This window comes from Corylus avellana, chromosome 4 (assembly GCF_965113065.1).
Source record: "Corylus avellana chromosome 4, dhCorAvel1.hap1.2, whole genome shotgun sequence".
NCBI lineage: Eukaryota > Viridiplantae > Streptophyta > Magnoliopsida > Fagales > Betulaceae > Corylus > Corylus avellana.
Window position 1 is genome coordinate 34,960,120 of NC_142493.1, and position 18,754 is coordinate 34,978,873.

Sequence of the window (18,754 nt, forward strand, 5' to 3'; positions counted from 1 at the left end):
ATTGCATGGTTGCAATCTTTTTTCTTAGAATAAATTGCAATCCTCTCTACATTTAAAAATAAAAAATAAAAAATAAAAAAATGATGCAGATGCCATAAGGCAAATCAATGAATGAAAACATAATTAATTATGGACATGAGTACTCCTCAATGTCCGGTTGGAGCACTGGGCACGTAGAATTCGACCAAACTATTCTTATCTAGCACACTACGACTGATCTCTGCTATCACTCAGATGGTGGGAAAAACCTGTCAAACATGTTGTATCCTTTAGTCATGTGTCCTTTCATGTTGCCAATTGGGATTGGGATGATCGGGTTTCGAGACACTTGTGAGGAGGCCAAGGAATTATCAAAAGGAAAAAAGGTTTATTATCAAAAGACAAAGTTGGCAAAATTTTGGTTGAAGTGTCTACTGAAGTTGTACCAACTAAGGTGAAAGGGGACGTGAGCAAATCCGTGCTATTCGATGAATGTATGCTTGCAAACCAATTGCAGAAAATGGCGGAGAAAGAGAAGAGTCAAAAGCGATCGGTTTTTAAAGGACCTATTAAGGATGAGACATGATTTTTTGATAAATTTAATCACTTAATCATTATTTTAACACTTTCCCTCACGTGTAGACTCAAATTTTCTTTTAATAGATGAAACCCAACATATATAATATTTAATTTGAATGAGAGTCATTTGAGAGAATTAAGGTTAAAACTTAAGACCTTTGATCCTATTTACTCTTGAAATTGATTACCCAAGTGAATGAAATGGGTACATGGCATGGCAGTGAGAGAGAGCTGTTGGGGAGAGCTCCAACCAAAGAAGAGGATGATGATCAAACTTTTGCTTAGGAGGATTCGTGCTTCTCTGGTGAGAAGTATTTTCAAGCAAAAAATGTTGAGAACCAAGAATAGCTTTGGATGATCATAGAGGGCTGTTAGCATTATTTTTAAGCTCATATTTTAGCTAATTTTGCTTCTTGCTGTATTATATGATGATCAGTCATTTTTTAAAATTTTGGCAGGCTATTAGACTAGAAATTGTTGCTGTCCTCCAAAATGAATGTCCCATAAGGCTATTTTTCATAAGAATAAAACGTACCCAAGATGAGAGAATATTGGAGTAAAAGATGTTTAAAGAGTTCATTGTGAGGCGCTTTAAAAAAGTAGCTTTCTAATTGTATTTTAGCTGAAAAATAGCTAGTTCACCAGAAATTCTCTTTAAATGAACTAAGAAAAAAATGGACGTAAAAATCAAATCATAAATAGTCGGCCTTCGATATTTTTATGTAGTCTACTCAACTAAGAATAAATGCACGTAAAGAGTTCTTCTATCAATGACGGTTATGCGAGACTAAACCATTAGCAGTACTACCTATTACCTGCTCACACAAACGTAACCATAATACCTTAAGCAAAAGGTTTATCATAAAGAAAATAACAAAAACTTAATCACGCACCACAAGTTTCAAGTAATCTTCACTGTATATCTTCGATTCCATCACAACCATTGGACTGATCAAGGTCCCGTTGTTCTCCAAGAAATTTCTAAAACTTGTCTTTGGTGCCCTTATTTCTGTTAAGTCACCCTTAACCGAGAAATAGAAGTCACGCGACAGATCTTGATGCCTCCAATGCACAAACTTTGGCATCACATACCCATTCCTTTCATACTTTTCACGCATTCTCTCATAAATCTCCACCCAACCGCTAAAACAATAACCCCAATGATCAAAGACGAAAATCCTTTTAATCATATTCTCTTTACTCAATTTCAAATCTATTGCAGTTTCCAAAATTTTATCCAACAACTGTACGACCTTCGGGCATTTACCCTTTGGTAGAGAACTCAAAAAACTTATCCTTGATGCAAGATCATCTCCTTCAATGTTCACAAACGCAGGATTGTTACTGTATGTCAAGACCTTTCCCCTCCATGGGCTTGCACAGAGTTCAGATGTCATCAGCGGAAATGCTAGGCAAAATCTTTCCGTACAATCAATTCCCTTGCAAAATAGGGTAGCATCAACTACTGAAATGCAGTTTACAAACTTTCCTTTGCTAAAGTAGGTATCTATCATTCTTTTCCATTGCAGGTCAGCAACTTCATGACCACTATGACAACCTAAGAGCCATAATATCTCATGAGGGTACAATTCTTTGGTACTTGTTTTTGGCACATTGTGCTGCAAAATCCCATTGTGATCGTGTTTATAGAACAATCTCTTGTAAGTTTTCATGGCATTAGATGCAATCCGATCATATTGAAGCAAGTTCCACTGACGGGCACTCATGTAAATTTCTGGCAAGCCTAGAGCTCTGCGTAGCGGGACCAAGACTTCTTTTTGTAATCGATTTCGAATTCTATAAGCATAATGGGCCTCATCAAGCTCTCTGTACTCAGGACAAGAATCATATGGAAAAAGCTTCCTTGCAACACTCTCACAAAATAAAGTTGAACGATCATAAGATGAGTCAAGAGAAGGGCACCATTTTGAAGCCAGACTGATTTTTTCCATCTGCCCAGAAATCGAGTACTCGAGGTCAGCCTTAAGTAGCTTTGCAAAAAGATTGGCAATCTGGTTGTGTAAGTAACGGTATTTTGGATCATGGTTGTACCTCTCAATGGCCTTCTTTGCCATCATAATTCTTTTCTCATTTCTCAAATGTGTGACGCTCCCTTCCTGCAGTACTTTAGGCTTCATTATCTTTGCCACCAATCTCTTTTGTTGCTTTCTAGTTCTTATCTGAATTTCCTTATAATTCATTTTCTTCAGCCTAATTATATGGAGTAGCTGTCTTTTCACTATCATCTTTGCTTTCTGTCGCTCGTTCCTATCCTTATCCCTCCCCATAATTTGGATGTGCCGAACTTGTAGCCCATTGAGAATCCGGTAGAGAATTTCCAGCAAGTCTTTTAAACACCCAAATTTGGCAAATGCCCCCACGTTGTATGCTAATGTTTCAGAGTGGTATCGGTGGAGCCATATAGCTGCTGTGTAGAAATCCTCTCTGCTTTGTTTACTAAAAAGACCGGTCCTCCTCAAGAGGCAAATGAGTTTGAGAGTGGTTTGGGGACAGTGACTCCAGGACAACTTCAAGAAGTGTTGCAGAACATCTGTTGAACCATCTTTCCTGCGTAGAATATAAGTGCTTTGCTTATATATAAAGCTTCTAAAAAAAAATAGACACGGACTTCCTTCTTCTGGACCCGGGTGTCTGTACGGCTCGCTCAGGTTGGGGATAGAACCCCAGTATATGAACGGATCGCTCAGGAAGGGGCAACCCCAGGACTGTATGTACGGCTTTCTCCGGTTGTTGAGTCTATCACGGATAGGGTCTTGAGTATAATCTGGATATGAATTCACAGGAGGGACTTCTGGAGGCCCAAGTAGCCGAAATGGAGAAAGGCCTACTTCTTTCGTGCGCCGCCCCATTGATGGGTCACAACAAATATATCTTAAACCAATATTCCAACCGGCTGTAGAAGCTCCAGTCCGATTCCTTCTAATGGACAAGCGAAAGAGTTGAAATCCAAGGCCACTCATATTACTACACCACAAAGACCCGGTGTAAGTTTCAAAGAATTGGATACGAAGGAGAAGGAAAATGCTAGTCTATAAAAAGTATGAACAATTCCAACGATGGCAAAATTCTGATTGAATAGCTTTAGAGAGAAAGAGGAAGGGATCCAAAATACCAGGTGGAATTCACTACAGGCTTGATTCTAAGGTTACAACAGCGATCCACCTGCTCCAAAAGGTACCAAATATCAGATTCAGGGGTTATAACCAAAAGCCGACCGCAACCAAAAAAAAAAAGACCGAGGAAAATAACAAGAATGAATCCCTTCCCATACTAAACATCCTTCTTCGGCTAAGTAACATGGGAGAATTTATAATGATCGCCCATGAACACTCAAACCAACAAATTCTCAACCTTTTTTATATGTCAATCAGCTACAGCCTACACCTCATAAACGTCTGAGAGACAGAGAATCCTGCTTGCACAGCTTAGGTAACGAATTGAGAATCAGAACATCTTGCAACCACATAATCAAATACCAGCAAAGAAATTTATACACTTAAATCAGAACAAAGGGAAAATACCATATAACTGCTGGCCAATTTCAAAAATTTTATTCTCCTAGACTTCCCACAATTTTTTATTTTTATTTTTTATAACTTTAGCAACAAAAGTTCGGATCTTTCTTGTTGTGGTCTGCAAAGAGATTAGCAACCAAAGCAGAAACGCTTAACATATCTCGAAACATCAGCAAACAAACTGATGTCCCAAACAAATTTGAAACCAATGAAAAGAAAAGTGACGACAATACAATACAAAAAGTTGATGTTATATGAAGAAAAGAAGAAATTTTACCAGGCAATTCTCGCAGCAAACCAATATAGTGAGGCTCTACCGTGGTAAAGAAAAAGTCGACAGTTCGGAGTCCGGAGGGAAATCTCCGGGCGGCTGCTACAAAGATGTGCTGAGGTGGGGGATACGTCTAGGTTAATATTAATTTAAGAGAAATGTTAGGGGACACGTCTTTTCGTTTTTTTTTTTTTTTTTTTTTACTGTCAGACGGTAAGTTGTTCAGAGGCTTCACGTGGATTACTTTTTTGCTTCAGTATTCTGTCAGTCAGACGCTTAACCGTGTAACGCTTACATCTTGCGTGTACGGTAAAGATCTATCTAAAGATCTAGTAAATGCAGAGCTGGTGACGTGGCATATGTCACTTTATTTTTTTTTTAAAAAAAAATGGAAAACCGTCAATTTTTTGAAATCCGTGCGCAAGACAAAATAAATACTGAAATACACCCCCCGCCCCCACAAAAATCGTTTAGACTATCTTTGGCATAGACTATCTTTGGCAAGAGGTCGGGTCGGCACGGTAGCTGGAACGGCACTGTTCCAACTACAGTACCAGCAACAAAAATTGACTTTTTGCTTAATTTTTTTTTTTTTTTTTTAAAAAAAAGCCAGCCACCCCTTTCTCCTCATTTTTTCTTTTTTTTTTAATATTTTACTTAAAAAAAGAAGAAGCAAAAAGTCAATTTTTGCTGCTAGCACTGTAGCTGGAACAGTGTCGTTCCAGCTACAGTGCTGGCCCGGCCTGTTGCCAAACATAGCCTTAGATTCCACTCCCATCCCCAAATTCCCCCCCCCCCCCAAAAAAAAAAAATCCCCGTCCCTCACTCCTGTGCGACGACCTCCACCACCGCCGGCCTTCCCCACCGTGCGATGACCAGCTCTTCCACGCCTGAAACCCTCACCGACCCGGCCCATTGGCACTGCCGTTAAGCTCAACAGCGCAGACTTCAACATCGCCTTCAAGTGCACCAGACAGCCTCCACCACGCCATGATGCCTGGGGCCTCTTGAGACCCTTGGGCTCTCTGAGGCTTTCACGAGGTTGAAAAACCAAGGCAAAGTAAGAAAGCCATTTCATTTTGATTTCATTTCCACATCTTTCACTTTCTGCTTTGTCTATTACGTTTTAATTTCGTTCTCAAATTGAAAAAGGTTATTCTCTATTTCAAATGGGTTGTTGGTATTTCGTTTATTTTATATTAATAGGGAAAATGAAGCTTTGTTCCTGAGAGAGAGAGAGAGAGAGAGAGAGAGAGAATGAAAATATTTGTCCCGGAGTTTTCTATGAGTGCTGCTGCTATACGGTCAACGCAGAAAACTCATATTTTTTGCCTTCCACTCAAATGCTGCCACCTCATATTATTTCAACATACAAAATAAGCTTGGCTTCACAGGATAATAACCCAAACAGCTTCTACTCAAAAAAAAAAAAAAAAAAAAAAAAACCCAAACAGCAAACTTCACCCGAGAAGCTTGGTTTCACGCCGCCCCCTCCCCGGCAGAGACGCCACCACCTCCCGCGAAGCCCACGCCGCCCAGCTTTGCATCGACCAGCCACCCAGTTCTGCCCACGCCCAACTCCACCAAGCCCAAGCCGCCAGGCTACTCCGACGGTTCACCACCGCTGCTCCGGCTGAGGGAATTAGAAAAAATCATTCCTCCAAATTTTTGGCTATACTGTGTCAATTACATTTTTGGCAATTTTGCAATTGCAATTTCTTTCAAATTACATACAAATTCATCCGCTGCAAATTCATCCACAAATCAATCCACTACAAAGCCAACATCAATGCAAGTTCATCCACTGAACAAATCAACCCACTGCAAAGCCAACATCAATCCACTGCAACTATACAAATTCATCACATTTTTGCATCACAAATTGATGTAAAAACAACAAAATAACCCAAAAAAAGAGAGACTAAAAATATGAGAAATCTGTGAATTTGCTACCTATAATCACTGAACAAATCAATCCACTGCAACTATACAAATTCCATCACATGCACTACAAGTTGATGTAAAAGCAACTAAATAACCAAAAAAAAAAAAAAAAAAAAAAATCTGAGAAGCGATTTCAGGCAAGAGCGTTCCAACAGGGGATCAAACAAGCGATTTCAGGCTGGTGGGCTGGGCAGCCTGCTGGTGCTAGGCGGTGGGAAGCCGAATCGACGGGGATTCGGCCTGCTGGGAGGTGTTGGATTTTCGAAGTTGATTCCAGGCGATTTCGAAGCCAATTTCAAGCGATTTCAGGCTATTTTGACTTCCAACAGTGGGCTGCTGGGTGGTGGGCAGCCGACTAGACGTGGGATCGACCTGGGCGTGGGTGCAGAGGAATGGCTTGCTGTTCTGGGGAACGGCCTGCTGGGCGGTGGGCAGCCGGTGGGCAGGGGTTTTTTGTTAGAGAGCCGGTGGGTTTTTAGATTTCATTTTGTAGCGATGGTTTTATTTTAAGAGCAGGGGGTGTTATATTCTGGTGTGGGTAAGTTCATTTTGTAAGTCAAAATCCATATTAGTCTTGTGCAACCATCCCCGGGACAGCTAATTTCTCAAAAAAAAAAAAATTATATATATATATATATATATATATATATATATATATATATATATATATATATATATAGGATTGCACAAGGTTTAGAAGTCATTAAAAATTTAAAGCAAATGCATGATAATATCTTTTTCTAAACCGCCACCTTTGCCAACTGCCTTTGGCTCAAGTGGCATTTTCTAGCCCCCTAATAAACAAATTGAGAAATGTTAGGGGTACTAACTCTTTTACTAATATATGTGTATTAACATGTTGTGAAGGTTATTCATTGGAGATGTTCAAAACAATAAATAAAGAAAAATGCTACAAATACCAATAAATAAGCTCCTCATCATGTTATTTTTTTTTTGACATGTCCACATAAGGGAATTGGGAGGAGGGATTCGAACTAGTAACATCCGCTTCATGGGGCGTGGTTTACAACCGATTGAGTTACCCCTTGAGGACTTATAATGTTAGTAGTTAGTAAAAGAATTAGTACCCATAACATTTCTCAAACAGATTAGTCCAAAAGTTCTATTTTGTGATGTACATGGGTTGTGTTACCACTTGCATGTATATTAAAGGGGTGGGCATATACCCGACCCACCTGCAATACTCATCCGACCCGCCAATTTGCCGTTATTAAAACGTGGGTCCCGGGTTTAATTTTTGAATACCCATACGGGGCGGGGCGGGTCTCGGTTTGTTTTTTAAAAAATCCGGATACCCGCCTGCCCCGCTTGAATTTACTATAACCCTAATAACCCCAATCGCATCTTCTCAGACTCATGGTCTCATCTCCTCTCAAACTCATGCTCTCAGTTTCTCACGCAACCGTGCTTAGCATTCATCGAAGCTCCGATCAGCCAACATCTAGGTTAATCTCTTTCATTCTCTCTCTATTTACCCATCTCTTTGTTTCACTCTCGTTCTCTTTGTTTCCCTCTCTTTTGCTTTCTCTTCAACTCATGCTCTCTCTCTCTCTCTCTCTCTGTCTCTCCGGAACCCGCCCCCGCCAAACCCGCACTACCAGCCTCGTTCTCACCTGCCCCGCAAACCCGATACCCGACGGATAAAATTCGCTATAGCTGAGTGATGGGTTAGAATTTCAAAACCCATATGTTGTGGGCCGGATGCCCGAAATGGCCAATACCCGGCCCGCGCCCACCTTTACAACAGTTATATTTAAATGATTTAAACTACAACCAACACCATATCCGCGATCAGCCTAGAGACCAAAAGACGTGTTCAACACAAAAGACCTTCAACTAAACAGTCTAAACGCCTTATTCAGGTTTTTGGAATTTCAAAGTATTTCTGATAAAATTTCACCCTCAAGAATTCATTTGGACGGAACATCTCCATGATCTTCCATGTTGAGAAATTCGCTAAACACATTCATAACCTTGTCGGTCCAACGATATCGTCTCGCGCTCTTTATTCATGTCTTTTTGCTCCGTTGGAGTCGAAAACATTGTCCGATCTAGACATTGTCATCGCTAAAATTCCTGTTGGAATCAGCGAAGATGAAATTGTTCGGTCGCTCTTGAATGATCAAGCATGTAATTGCATAGAGTTGTCCTCTGACCTTGTTGATAAGTTGCTTCATAGGTTTAAGGATGATTGGAAGTCTGCATTGGGTGTGTTCAGATGGGCAGAGTCGCGGTCGGGTTATAGACACACACAAGAAGCATATGATATGTTGGTGGACATATTGGGGAAAATGAAGCACACGGGTAAGATGAAAGCTGTTCTGGAAGAAATGGGTCAGTGTCAGCTCGTCGGGCTTAGCACTGTAGTGAAGGTGATGAGGAGGTTTGCTGGTGCAGGGCAGTGGGAAGAGGCTGTGACGACGTTTGATGAGTTGGGAACTTTGGGGTTGGACAAGAATACAGAGTCTATGAACTTGTTGCTCGACACCCTTTGCAAAGAGAACAAGGTTGAGCAGGCGCGCGAGGTGTTCTTGGTGCTCAAGCCACATATTTCACCGAATGCTCACACGTTTAACATTTTCATTCATGGTTGGTGCAAAATGAATCGGGTTGATGAGGCACATTGGACGATACAAGAGATGAGGGGAAACGGGTGTCTCCCTTGTGTCATTAGCTACTCAACAATCATTCAGTTCTATTCCCGGCAATCTAAATTTTCTAAGGCCTATGAGCTGCTTGATGAAATGCAAGCTCAGGGTTGCCCACCGAATATTGTTACTTTCACCACTATTATGTGTTCACTGACAAAGTCAGAGGAGTTCGAGGAAGCGTTGCATATTGTCGACAGAATGAGATCAGTTGGGTGTAAACCTGATACGCTCTTCTACAATGCATTGATCCATACTCTCGGGAGAGCTGGCCGTGTAGAGAAGGCTGTACGTATTTTTGAGGTGGAGATGCACAACACTGGGGTTAGCCCAAATACGTCAACCTGTAATTCAATGATTGCTATGTTTTGCCATCATGGTCAGGAACAAAAAGCCTTGAATGTCCTCAGGTACATGGAAAAATCAGGCCTTTGTAAGCCTGATGTTCAGACATACTACCCGTTGCTCAAGGTGTGCCCTAAAACTGGGAATACGGACAGTTTTTTGAGTAAATTATTGGATGACATGGTCAATAAGCATCACCTTTGTCTTGATATATCAACCTATGCACTTCTTATTCATGGGCTTTGCCAAGCAAATAAATGTGAGCGGGCTTACTCACTCTTTGAGGAGATGATTGGTCAAGGGATCTCTCCTAGATATCAGACATATCGTTTGCTATTGGATGAAGTCAAACAGAAGAATATGTATGATGCTGCTGAAAGGATTGAAGGTTTGATGAAAAAGTTATAAGTTGTTCGAGTAACAAGCATGTCAAGGTGAACAAGTTATTCTTAATGCTCCTTCTGAGAGAACATAACATATCTACTTCCTTGTCCTACAACACAACGCTAGCTATACTCTTAATTTGCTAATATCTGATGTGCAAGGCTGAAGCAGCTTCGAAGTTTAAATTAATTTGAAATCTAAAAATCATTCTTGGTCATCTGCTTCACATCAAAAAGTGCTTGCCACACCTGTAATTGCTTGGCTTTACACTTGTGTGTCAGAATTGGTCAAATCATGCTGTCTAAAAATACATCGTTGCTAACTTGTTATCAATTTTAAATTTGTGTGTTATAAAAATGCTGTATTTATATCATTCATGCAAATCTAAGCATTTCTTCTTATGTTGCAGGCAAAGAGAATTGGCATTTTAGTGTTGTATCATCAAAGGCATACAACAAAGCAGGCAAGGCCACAGGACATCTGCAATCACCAGCAGTAATCCAAATAAGAGCTTTGGAGGGATTGGGAATATTCATGTACGAAAGGTATCAATACTCACCAGGCTGCACACGAAGACTGTCAATTGTGGGACATATTAAGTTCATGCTTTCCCATGTCACCTACTTGATAAACAACTTGCATTTGATGGACTGGGAAGGAAAAGCGAGGTTTTTTTTTTCCTCGTGGAGAATTTTAAATGCATCTGCGTATAACTAATTGAGGATTCTGCAAACCATCTTAATTGGAATCACAAATGATCATCATTAGACTGTAAGGAACATTCTCCTATTTGTTTATCCTGATATAAGTTCATCAATTCTGAATGTTATGGGTGCAGAAAATGGTTTCAGTTTCTTTCCTTTTTTTTTTTTTTTTTTGGGGGGGGGGGTTGTCTGTATGGTACCAATTTTTCTGAGCTGCTGTTGCGGAACCTATTGATGTCTTCCAAATTTTATTCATGCAATTTTGCACACTTAACTTCCTTGAGTTCCTATCATCTCGCTTGCCTTTAGACAATGGTATTCCTGCTCCCCAACGCATCACTGTTGGTTATGGTTTTTAACTTTTTCCTGCTTAGTGGTGTTTATGCTCTCCAGGAAAGAACATGATAAATTCTCTTCTCTAAAGGTTTCCAAGTAGCAAAAAGGAAGGTAAGAAGCTTTTGTGCGGAGTGGTTTCTGTTTCTCTGATTGAGAATGAAAGGGTTAAAGCCACAAAGATGGTGCTTTCTCTCAATGGAATACTCTTGGGTGTATGGTTTCATTTGAAAAGTAGCAGGAATGATTTCTATGGTGCAGTCAGGGAGACATTACACCTCCATTAGAGGACTGGTATGTCTAGCCATAACATCTATTGTTTAGTCATTATTAAACCTGAATTTGATTTAGACACTACAACCATTAAATTAGGGAGCTAATTTATTGTTATTTGCTACTTTCTGATATTTAAAAAGTTGCTTTAGAAAAAGTTAACAATTATCATTTTGGTAGGGACCTGCATTCCATATTCTTATGAGAAAGAACCTAATAATATATATATATATATTTTGTGAGTAACATGAAAATCTTTGTAATAAAAGGAGAATCCTGAGTATGCAGGTAGTATATATAGGAGTCGAGTCCCTAAAGAATTACAGCCAAATATAGTCAGTGACTCAGTAAGATCTACAAACAAAAATTGAGAATTTCCCATTAAAAGGCCATATTTGTCAGTCTTTAACAGTGAGAAATCTTTTGTTCCCTTGAATGGGAACATCATTACAAAATGTGGTTGGAACACCAGTAATAGCCAAGAGTCCAATTGATACAGGATATGTTGAAACTTACACCCAAAAATGTTTTAACACTGAATTTGCCAATACCAAACTTATGATCTAGAAAGAAATAAAAAAAAGTGCCGTGCTTTGGGCTGTGGACATTTCAACAATGTATGGTAACCTTGTTCCGCCAACTCTTCGGTTGCTTAAGTACACATTTTCAGGTAATGAGCCATACAAATTTTGATGTTAATCTAATTCAGCTCACACTTCTTATGTTGAAGCTTATTTGAAAGTATTATTATTCCCACTTGCTATTTTTCTGGTTCTTTTCTGTAGTAACTGTAGTTTGAATCTGGAAACATGCTCTAGTTATTTTGAGTAAATGGTAATTAGTCTCTTTCTAAGTGAGAAGAAGGGTGTCTTGTGGCCACCATTCTAATAAAACCTGTAAAGTTAGCTTTTTTGCTTGCTGGTACTTAACCCTGGTTGATTTTATTGTACTTATTTCCATTTCCCATTGACAAACACAAGGGCTATCAGTATGAAACCTAAGATTGTTGTTATTTTCCAAATATCTTTGTGTCACTTTCTTTTCTGAGCTGGTGGGTCATTAGTTTTAGGCGTATGCAAATTGGTTTTTTGTTAAGATCATACATGCTATTGATTCTGCCTTGTTTGCTTTGATAAAGGTAATACATAGATTACACTTGCTTGATGTTATTGATAAGTTAAAGTTCAAATCATGCATGGTATTAATATGTGCTAATCAATTTCCAATAATGTTGATGAAAAGAGCTACTTAGTCAATGCTAGATTTAGCTCAAACTAGTCTTATTGGAGTTTGAGTATGTAATAGAATCATATATTTTGTCCTAGAGAAATGCTACACTTTCCAAAAATTTTTTTCTCCAAAATATGGTTTCCAAATGATGTGTCATAATCCTATGTAATCTATTATTATGAGATTGTGACACATCATTTAGGGACCATATTTGGAGAAACAATTTGGAAAGTGTAACACTTCTCAAAACGTTAGACTAATTGAGAGCTTATTTGGCTAGGGTCATTGTCCATCCATAAAATAGAATTTCTCCAAATTTTGGGTTGATATCTCCATGAATTTCTCCCCACGATGGGACTTCCTTGGAATATGTGGGGCTTCATCTGTAGTTTTGTAATAGAGGATTGTTTATCCATATGCTAGTAGCAGTCATGATGCCTCCAATGGCACTAGTGTGAAAGCAGCATTGTTTTTGTGACTGCTTCGAGGATTTATCATATCTTTTCATCATGGCAATTCTTTTGCTTTCTTGTGATTGATTACGACTCTTCAGTAGTTACATCTGTCAAGTCTAAACAGGGTAGCCTAAAAAAGGATTCCAACAAAAGGAAAATGTAGAAGTATGTTAAAGAAAAATATTTAAGAGGCCACAAAAGGTACTAGTTGTTTGCGTTCAATATGGAGTATTTAGCCTTTTAGAAAGTCCAGTTCCCATAAACATTGTTTCATTCTTGTGAACTGTGCGGAATTTGTTACTGTGATGTTTTTACAACACTTGTCAAACAATTCATATATCTGTCAAGATTTAACATCTGATTGTGGTGCTTGGAAACATTTTAAAATTCCTTGCTTTTCTCAGGGCATGTAGCTAGTATGATTTTGAGTTGCTTATGTTTTCAGTGCTAACTGTTAATGGTGGTAAGCTAAAACCTACATATGTTATTGAATTTTCTGTGTAATTAATTTTCTTTAATGCACTTTTAGTCAGAAAAGAAAATTTTGTATAAACAACATTGAATGGAAACAAATGTCGCCTGCTGTTCATTGGGAAATTTAGGGCTAACTGCTTGAAGGGTTGCTGGATGTGCAACATGTTCTTCCAGTCGGCTCTGCCCTGTGGAAGTGACTGATGGGCTAATATGAACCTGTCTGATCTTCCACTTTATGGGTGGCTAATATGACAGGTTGCATATAATGAGATTGCTGTGGTTGCTCATTTATTATTATCAAATATAACTTATTAGGTTCGGATTTATGCTTGGTCTTCTTTTTATCAGATGTGTAAATTGCTTTTGCTGACACTTCTATTCTATTCTTTGACAAATTTTGTTGTCTAATTCTAAGTTTTGAAGCCTAACTGAATTGTTCAGCATGTGCTGCACCGAACATTGTGTAAATGATTGAAAACTTCTGGTTCTTTGTTGCCAGTAGGAAAAAAATGATTGAAATGGTTCTTCATAAGCAAACCAATATTGAGCTTGCAGCTTAATGCATATGGTTGTAGTTAATTGGAGGTCCTACAGCAATGTAAATTTAAAGAAAAGAATTTTATGATCAGTAGTGATGAGACGGGACTTGAATTTTAGTGTTATTTGGTGTCTGTCATTGGTTGGACAAGGCAGGTGGTCTGCCTTAATTTGTAAAACTCTTAGGTTTTACATTAAAATTAAAATGGAGGCAGAAAGAGATTGTAGTGTGATGGCGGTGCAGCTAGGGGTTGGCAAAATACCCAACCACCCCCCTTGGGACTTGACCCGAAAAACCATCCGAAACATGCAATGGTCATTTTCCACCATTGGTCGGGTGGTGATTAGTAATGAAAATGTGTTTCCAACAGGGTTTGAGTTGGCTGTCGGGTTTAGGGTTTCATAAGTCAATATCCACCGACCTGACCAAAACCTGCTGCCTAGTTTGGTGGTGGGATGCAAGATATCCCCTGATTTGATGGTGGGGTGCATAATCTTGCATTCCTGACCATTACTACCCCTCCACTATCCTGACAAACCGATTGACTACTGTCTCTATTTCTGTGGTTCGACTGTCCTGATGCGGTTGGTTGGTTGTGGGGGTAATTCGCAGAAGACACTTGTCAGTTCGGCCATGAAAATCACAGGCAATAGGATTGTAAAATTGTTAGATACATGAACAAGAATTTTTATTTCAGATGCTTTGGGACACAACATGATACTTTGACGATAAAGCTGGGACAAGGATGAGATACGGTTGGGGTATGGCTAGGGGTATGATAAAATTTCCTAATAAAAATAGGGATTGAAATGCTATTCTAAAATGCTTTGAGGTCAAATACTAGAAAATGTGTAAATGCTTTTGGATGGCAATGCAATGATAGTGGCGAAGGTGTGTTTTTGGTGTTATGGTGGTGGCAATGGTGGTATAGTGGATGCAGTAGTTGACTGACAGTGGGGTGGTGAATCTGGTGATCGCATTCTATCATCGTATTGAAGGTGGTCATTGTTGTTCTTATTGGTGGTATTGATTAGTTTGTTAATAAGTGATTCAATGATAATGAATGAGGAGTATTAATCTTCTATTAGACAGCATGTTTTTAACTCATTATTTATTAGGTATCTTCCGTGAATGTGAACCAAGTATAAAGACTAAAGAGTAATTCTTTTCTTCAAATCATTTGATAACCCTAGTCATTCCTTCATAAACAATAATTGTGAATCAAAATCAGTATGCATGTGCTAAAAGATCAAAACTTAGATTCATACTTCTTGTTTAATTGATAATAGCTCTGGCTGTCGTGGAATCAGCTATGAGTGAGAGTTGTGCACTAATTACGACTTTTTAAATATTATTGAAGAGCTTAATATAATTTAGTAGTATATTAAGTTAAGTTCTAAAATTAGGTCGAATGAATTCACCTAATTCCATTTTATTATTAATAGGACATCTTAGTCATTGGGGCATGTTCAAGGAAAGAGCTTGTAATTGCCATCAAAATTTATTTCGATGCATGGATGCATATGTTTGAGTTGGACATAATACATCTATCAAAACTTAGCCAAATAGTTTTTGATCAGATGGTTGTATGATAATTTCCTTTGGTGCATTCGGTGTCGCACTATCCCTTGTTTGGGAATATTGGACGATCAAGTGCTACAATGCTCTTTCATCGTATTATTAACTGGTGGCTCCCTGTGTACTGATCAAATGTGGCTGTGCATGTATTACCTGTTGGCCCAACTAGGGTAGCATTAGTTTGTCACTAATATATGTGCTTCTATGTATTAATTGTTTCCCATTCTTTATGGTGGGAGAGTATCCCATAATGGTTGCATGCAAGTTTGTTCCCTTTTTCATTTTAAGGTTGCTTTACTCGATCAAAGGTCAAAATTTCCACACGCTTTTAGTATACTGGCAGATGTTGGGTAAGAGCTCTCTTGTGCTTCAAGTTTTATGACGAGTTTCTGATTTGGGACTTCCATACCTGTCAATGATGATTATGCATCCTACGTGTTTCCTAAAGATTTGAATATTTTAACTGAATACTTGTTTTTACAGGTGGCCCTTGTTCCGAGACCGAGCCAAACATCGTCGAGCCAGTGCTACGGTCTACATTCTATCAATCGGTGTTGGAGCATTAATGTTTAATGTGCTTGAAGATATTGGATGCTCATGGATTGTGGTCTAAACACCTGACACCTCTATACAGCACTGGAGTCCATACATAGTTATGGAATTCGCACCAGATTCTGTATGCGGGTTACACTGCAAATTTAAGTTAAAAGGCTCCACTCCACTTTTGCAATACGCAGACCTGCTTTATCATAGTTGATATTTAAATTGTTCGAGATGAAGTTACAGATCAAAGGTAATTTACACAGTTGGACTTCATTTTACTGAGTTCCGAGATACTTATCGAACTAGTCAATTTCATTTCTGTATGTGCATGTAATATATAATATATATTTATTGATTGATCTTATAGAACACTTTCCATCAGCGTGAGTTCTTGTTTATGTAGATGCTGATATATTTCAACAATATTAATTGGAAAAATTCATGCATACTCTTTTGGTTTGCCATTACAGCAAACGTGTCTTCTCTCTCTCTCTCTCTCTTTCCCGCAAAACTGGATGTGGATGATTTTTAATACCGAGTAGTATCATAGCATTATTCAGAATAATTTGGGGAAAAGTTGGTAAATAAAGTGAGAAACTTAACAAAGAAGGAACTGAAAGTGAAACATTGAAGGTGAAGCAAGACTTCATAGAGAACCACCAGTGTAAATTCTAAGAGCTTGATACAGGAAAAGCGAATTGGAGTAACTCTTGATCGTTTTCAAATGTAGCCATGTCTTCTTCTCCCAAGGTCACCCATGCCTCTATTCCATTGCCAGATCTAGTGCTCATCAACATAACAACATTTTTGATGGGCACATTACTAATGCATACCCAAATAGGCCTTCCCCATCCAAAATCAGTTTCATAAAATGGAAAACCAACCCAACTGCTAAACGTGTAAAACTCAACCTTCCCTTTTGACGCTATGTCTAGTACTTCTTTCATAGACTCACTAGCCTGGTGTAATCCATCTTCACCTTGGAGCTTCTTCACATAATTGTCATCAATTTTCCCGATTGCTCTCCTCAGCTGAACCACCAAATCTTGCCACTGTGTCTTGTTTTCCACCTCAACAATTGGTGCAATGGTAAGCTGCCAAATATTCCCAAAAGCATGCCCCGGCAACGGTGGAACGGTTCGTGCTCTTAAGTTCACTACATGGGTTATCACCATTGATGACCTTCCTTGCAGTGACTTTCCTCTTCTGGCATTTTTGGCAGACATACTTATAAGAGCTGTTACGGCTTCAACACAAGTAGGGTCGTCAACGCACGAGCCTTTGGCAGCTGCTTTGGCTTTCAGTGTAGCTAAACTGGTTACATCAAACACAAACCTCTTCGTCAGAGTCTTCTCTTTCGCAACCAAATCAACCGGCGTGATCTTGTGATGCACGTCTTTAGGCGGAAAGAGGGTGGTTGAAGTTAGACAGGGAGTGATAGTTTCGCCGGCTCCCATGAGGTTTCTGTCCAAGCGTTGAGAAACGTGGCTAGTGTTACACCGTCGGCCACCTTGTGTGAAATGCACACACCAACGCCAATTCTGCCGCAGCTGAGGACATTAAGTTGAACCGCTGTGACCGGAACCGGCTTATCAGCATTCAATTTGTAGGGATTGAGTGGGAGAAGCTGTTTCAGTGAATTCAAGTCTGGGTTTTCAAGAATCTTTGAGAGGTGAATGCTTGCATGAGCTCTTACAAAGATAACAGCTTCATCATGAAGCTCCACAGATGCATCTCTATTGACCTTTCCTGCTAAAGGGTCGAAGCGGGTGGGTTAGGGTTTCTGCTAGAGATTTCTTAAGCCTATTGTACATCGTGATATGATCCTCACTGGCAGGAAATCCATCAGCAGAATAGAATAGAAGAATGGGCACATAAATTGGAGGGGCTAGTTGATCTAACAAAGAGTCTGTAGCTTTTAAGGTGGGGAGGAGTTGGAAAGAAAGGTCTGATGGTCTCCTTGGAGATTATCTCAATCTTCATCTTTATTCTTCAAATTCTTGGTTTGTTCACAAATCAATAATACAAGTTATGGCCTTCTCTTTTGATCATTTGTGAAAGTTTTGACATCTTTTATAAATAGATCAGCAAAATGTCGTTCACCACATGGGTTTTGAGATAAAGATAGGATGAAGGGTTTGGGATTTAGAGGAACAAAAGAAAACCCGAGTCAGATCCATTTATTCTGAAGGATATTCTTTAAAGAATTTTATATCTTATTTTTAATAAAGTTTTGAAATAAATTACATGAATGGATTGAGGGCTAAGGTATAGATCTGATTAGTGATTACAATGAAGCCTTTGATTCTAATTAAATTTATATCTTAGAGAAGTACTTCTTGTTCAATTTCTAATACAATCTGTCTTACATTGTATAAGCTTTTCATTTTATATTACTTGTTTCCCTACACCGAGAATTTTTTTTTTTAAAAAAAATAAAAAGTATATATATTATGTGTACGGACATGTGTAGGACAAATTGAATTATACAAAGAAAATTTTTATATTAATTTTAAAAAAAAAACAATTATCTTACGTGAATGATTAACCTGTGAGCGAGTCAAATACATGTCTCCGATCTCATTGCATGAACAAAATAGCAATGAAAATTGAATTGAGATGCTTCTGCCTATGAGGATGACCATGATGACAACTACAACTGTGTTGTATATATAAAATATAAAAATAAAAATAAAATAAAATCGTACATGGTAGGGAGAGATTGAATTATACAAAGAAATCAAGCCGTAATTAATAAATTGACAGGACTCTGGATGCATGATTGCTTCTTTTCAACAAATAATCAACTTGCCAAGCAAAAACAAGCTATTCCATGTCATAGATTCAATTCAGGAAGATTGAAATAAAATTAACATTATTGCTGCTCACATCACACGAAAGTAATCTTTTTCAGGGACT

The 18,754-nt window shown here is 38.7% G+C and overlaps 2 protein-coding genes and 1 pseudogene across 4 annotated transcripts; 1 reads left to right on the plus strand and 2 right to left on the minus strand.

Moving 5' to 3' along the window:
• Positions 1-1,245: 1,245 nt before the first annotated feature.
• Positions 1,246-4,486, minus strand: LOC132179720 (uncharacterized). Its single transcript, XM_059592483.2, has 3 exons — positions 4,372-4,486; positions 3,692-3,741; positions 1,246-3,543 (listed from the first exon to the last, which is right to left on the minus strand). The coding sequence occupies exon 3, from the start codon at positions 3,537-3,539 to the stop codon at positions 1,440-1,442; it is 2,100 nt and encodes a 699-aa protein (XP_059448466.2). The 5' UTR covers positions 3,540-3,543; positions 3,692-3,741; positions 4,372-4,486; the 3' UTR covers positions 1,246-1,439.
• A 3,417-nt stretch (positions 4,487-7,903) lies between these two features.
• LOC132178478 (pentatricopeptide repeat-containing protein At3g04130, mitochondrial) lies at positions 7,904-16,245 on the plus strand. 3 transcript variants are annotated; one of them, XM_059590907.2, is made up of 4 exons: positions 7,904-9,757; positions 10,117-10,478; positions 10,836-11,038; positions 15,776-16,245. In XM_059590907.2, the coding sequence occupies exon 1, from the start codon at positions 8,262-8,264 to the stop codon at positions 9,729-9,731; it is 1,470 nt and encodes a 489-aa protein (XP_059446890.1). In that variant the 5' UTR covers positions 7,904-8,261; the 3' UTR covers positions 9,732-9,757; positions 10,117-10,478; positions 10,836-11,038; positions 15,776-16,245. The 3 variants fall into 3 exon arrangements, with proteins under 3 accessions (XP_059446890.1, XP_088372035.1, XP_088372036.1); XM_088515909.1 differs by lacking the exon at positions 10,836-11,038; XM_088515910.1 differs by lacking the exon at positions 10,836-11,038 and having other exon boundaries at positions 10,117-10,252.
• Positions 16,246-16,506: 261 nt separating this feature from the next.
• LOC132178479 (stemmadenine O-acetyltransferase-like) lies at positions 16,507-17,818 on the minus strand (annotated as a pseudogene).
• Between the last annotated feature and the right edge of the window lie 936 nt (positions 17,819-18,754).

Coding starts and splice junctions, on each gene's coding strand:
- LOC132179720 (XM_059592483.2), bottom strand. CDS start 3,539: ATGAGTGGCCTTGGATTTCAACTCTTTCGCTTGTCCATTAGAAGGAAT.
- LOC132178478 (XM_059590907.2), top strand. CDS start 8,262: ATGATCTTCCATGTTGAGAAATTCGCTAAACACATTCATAACCTTGTC.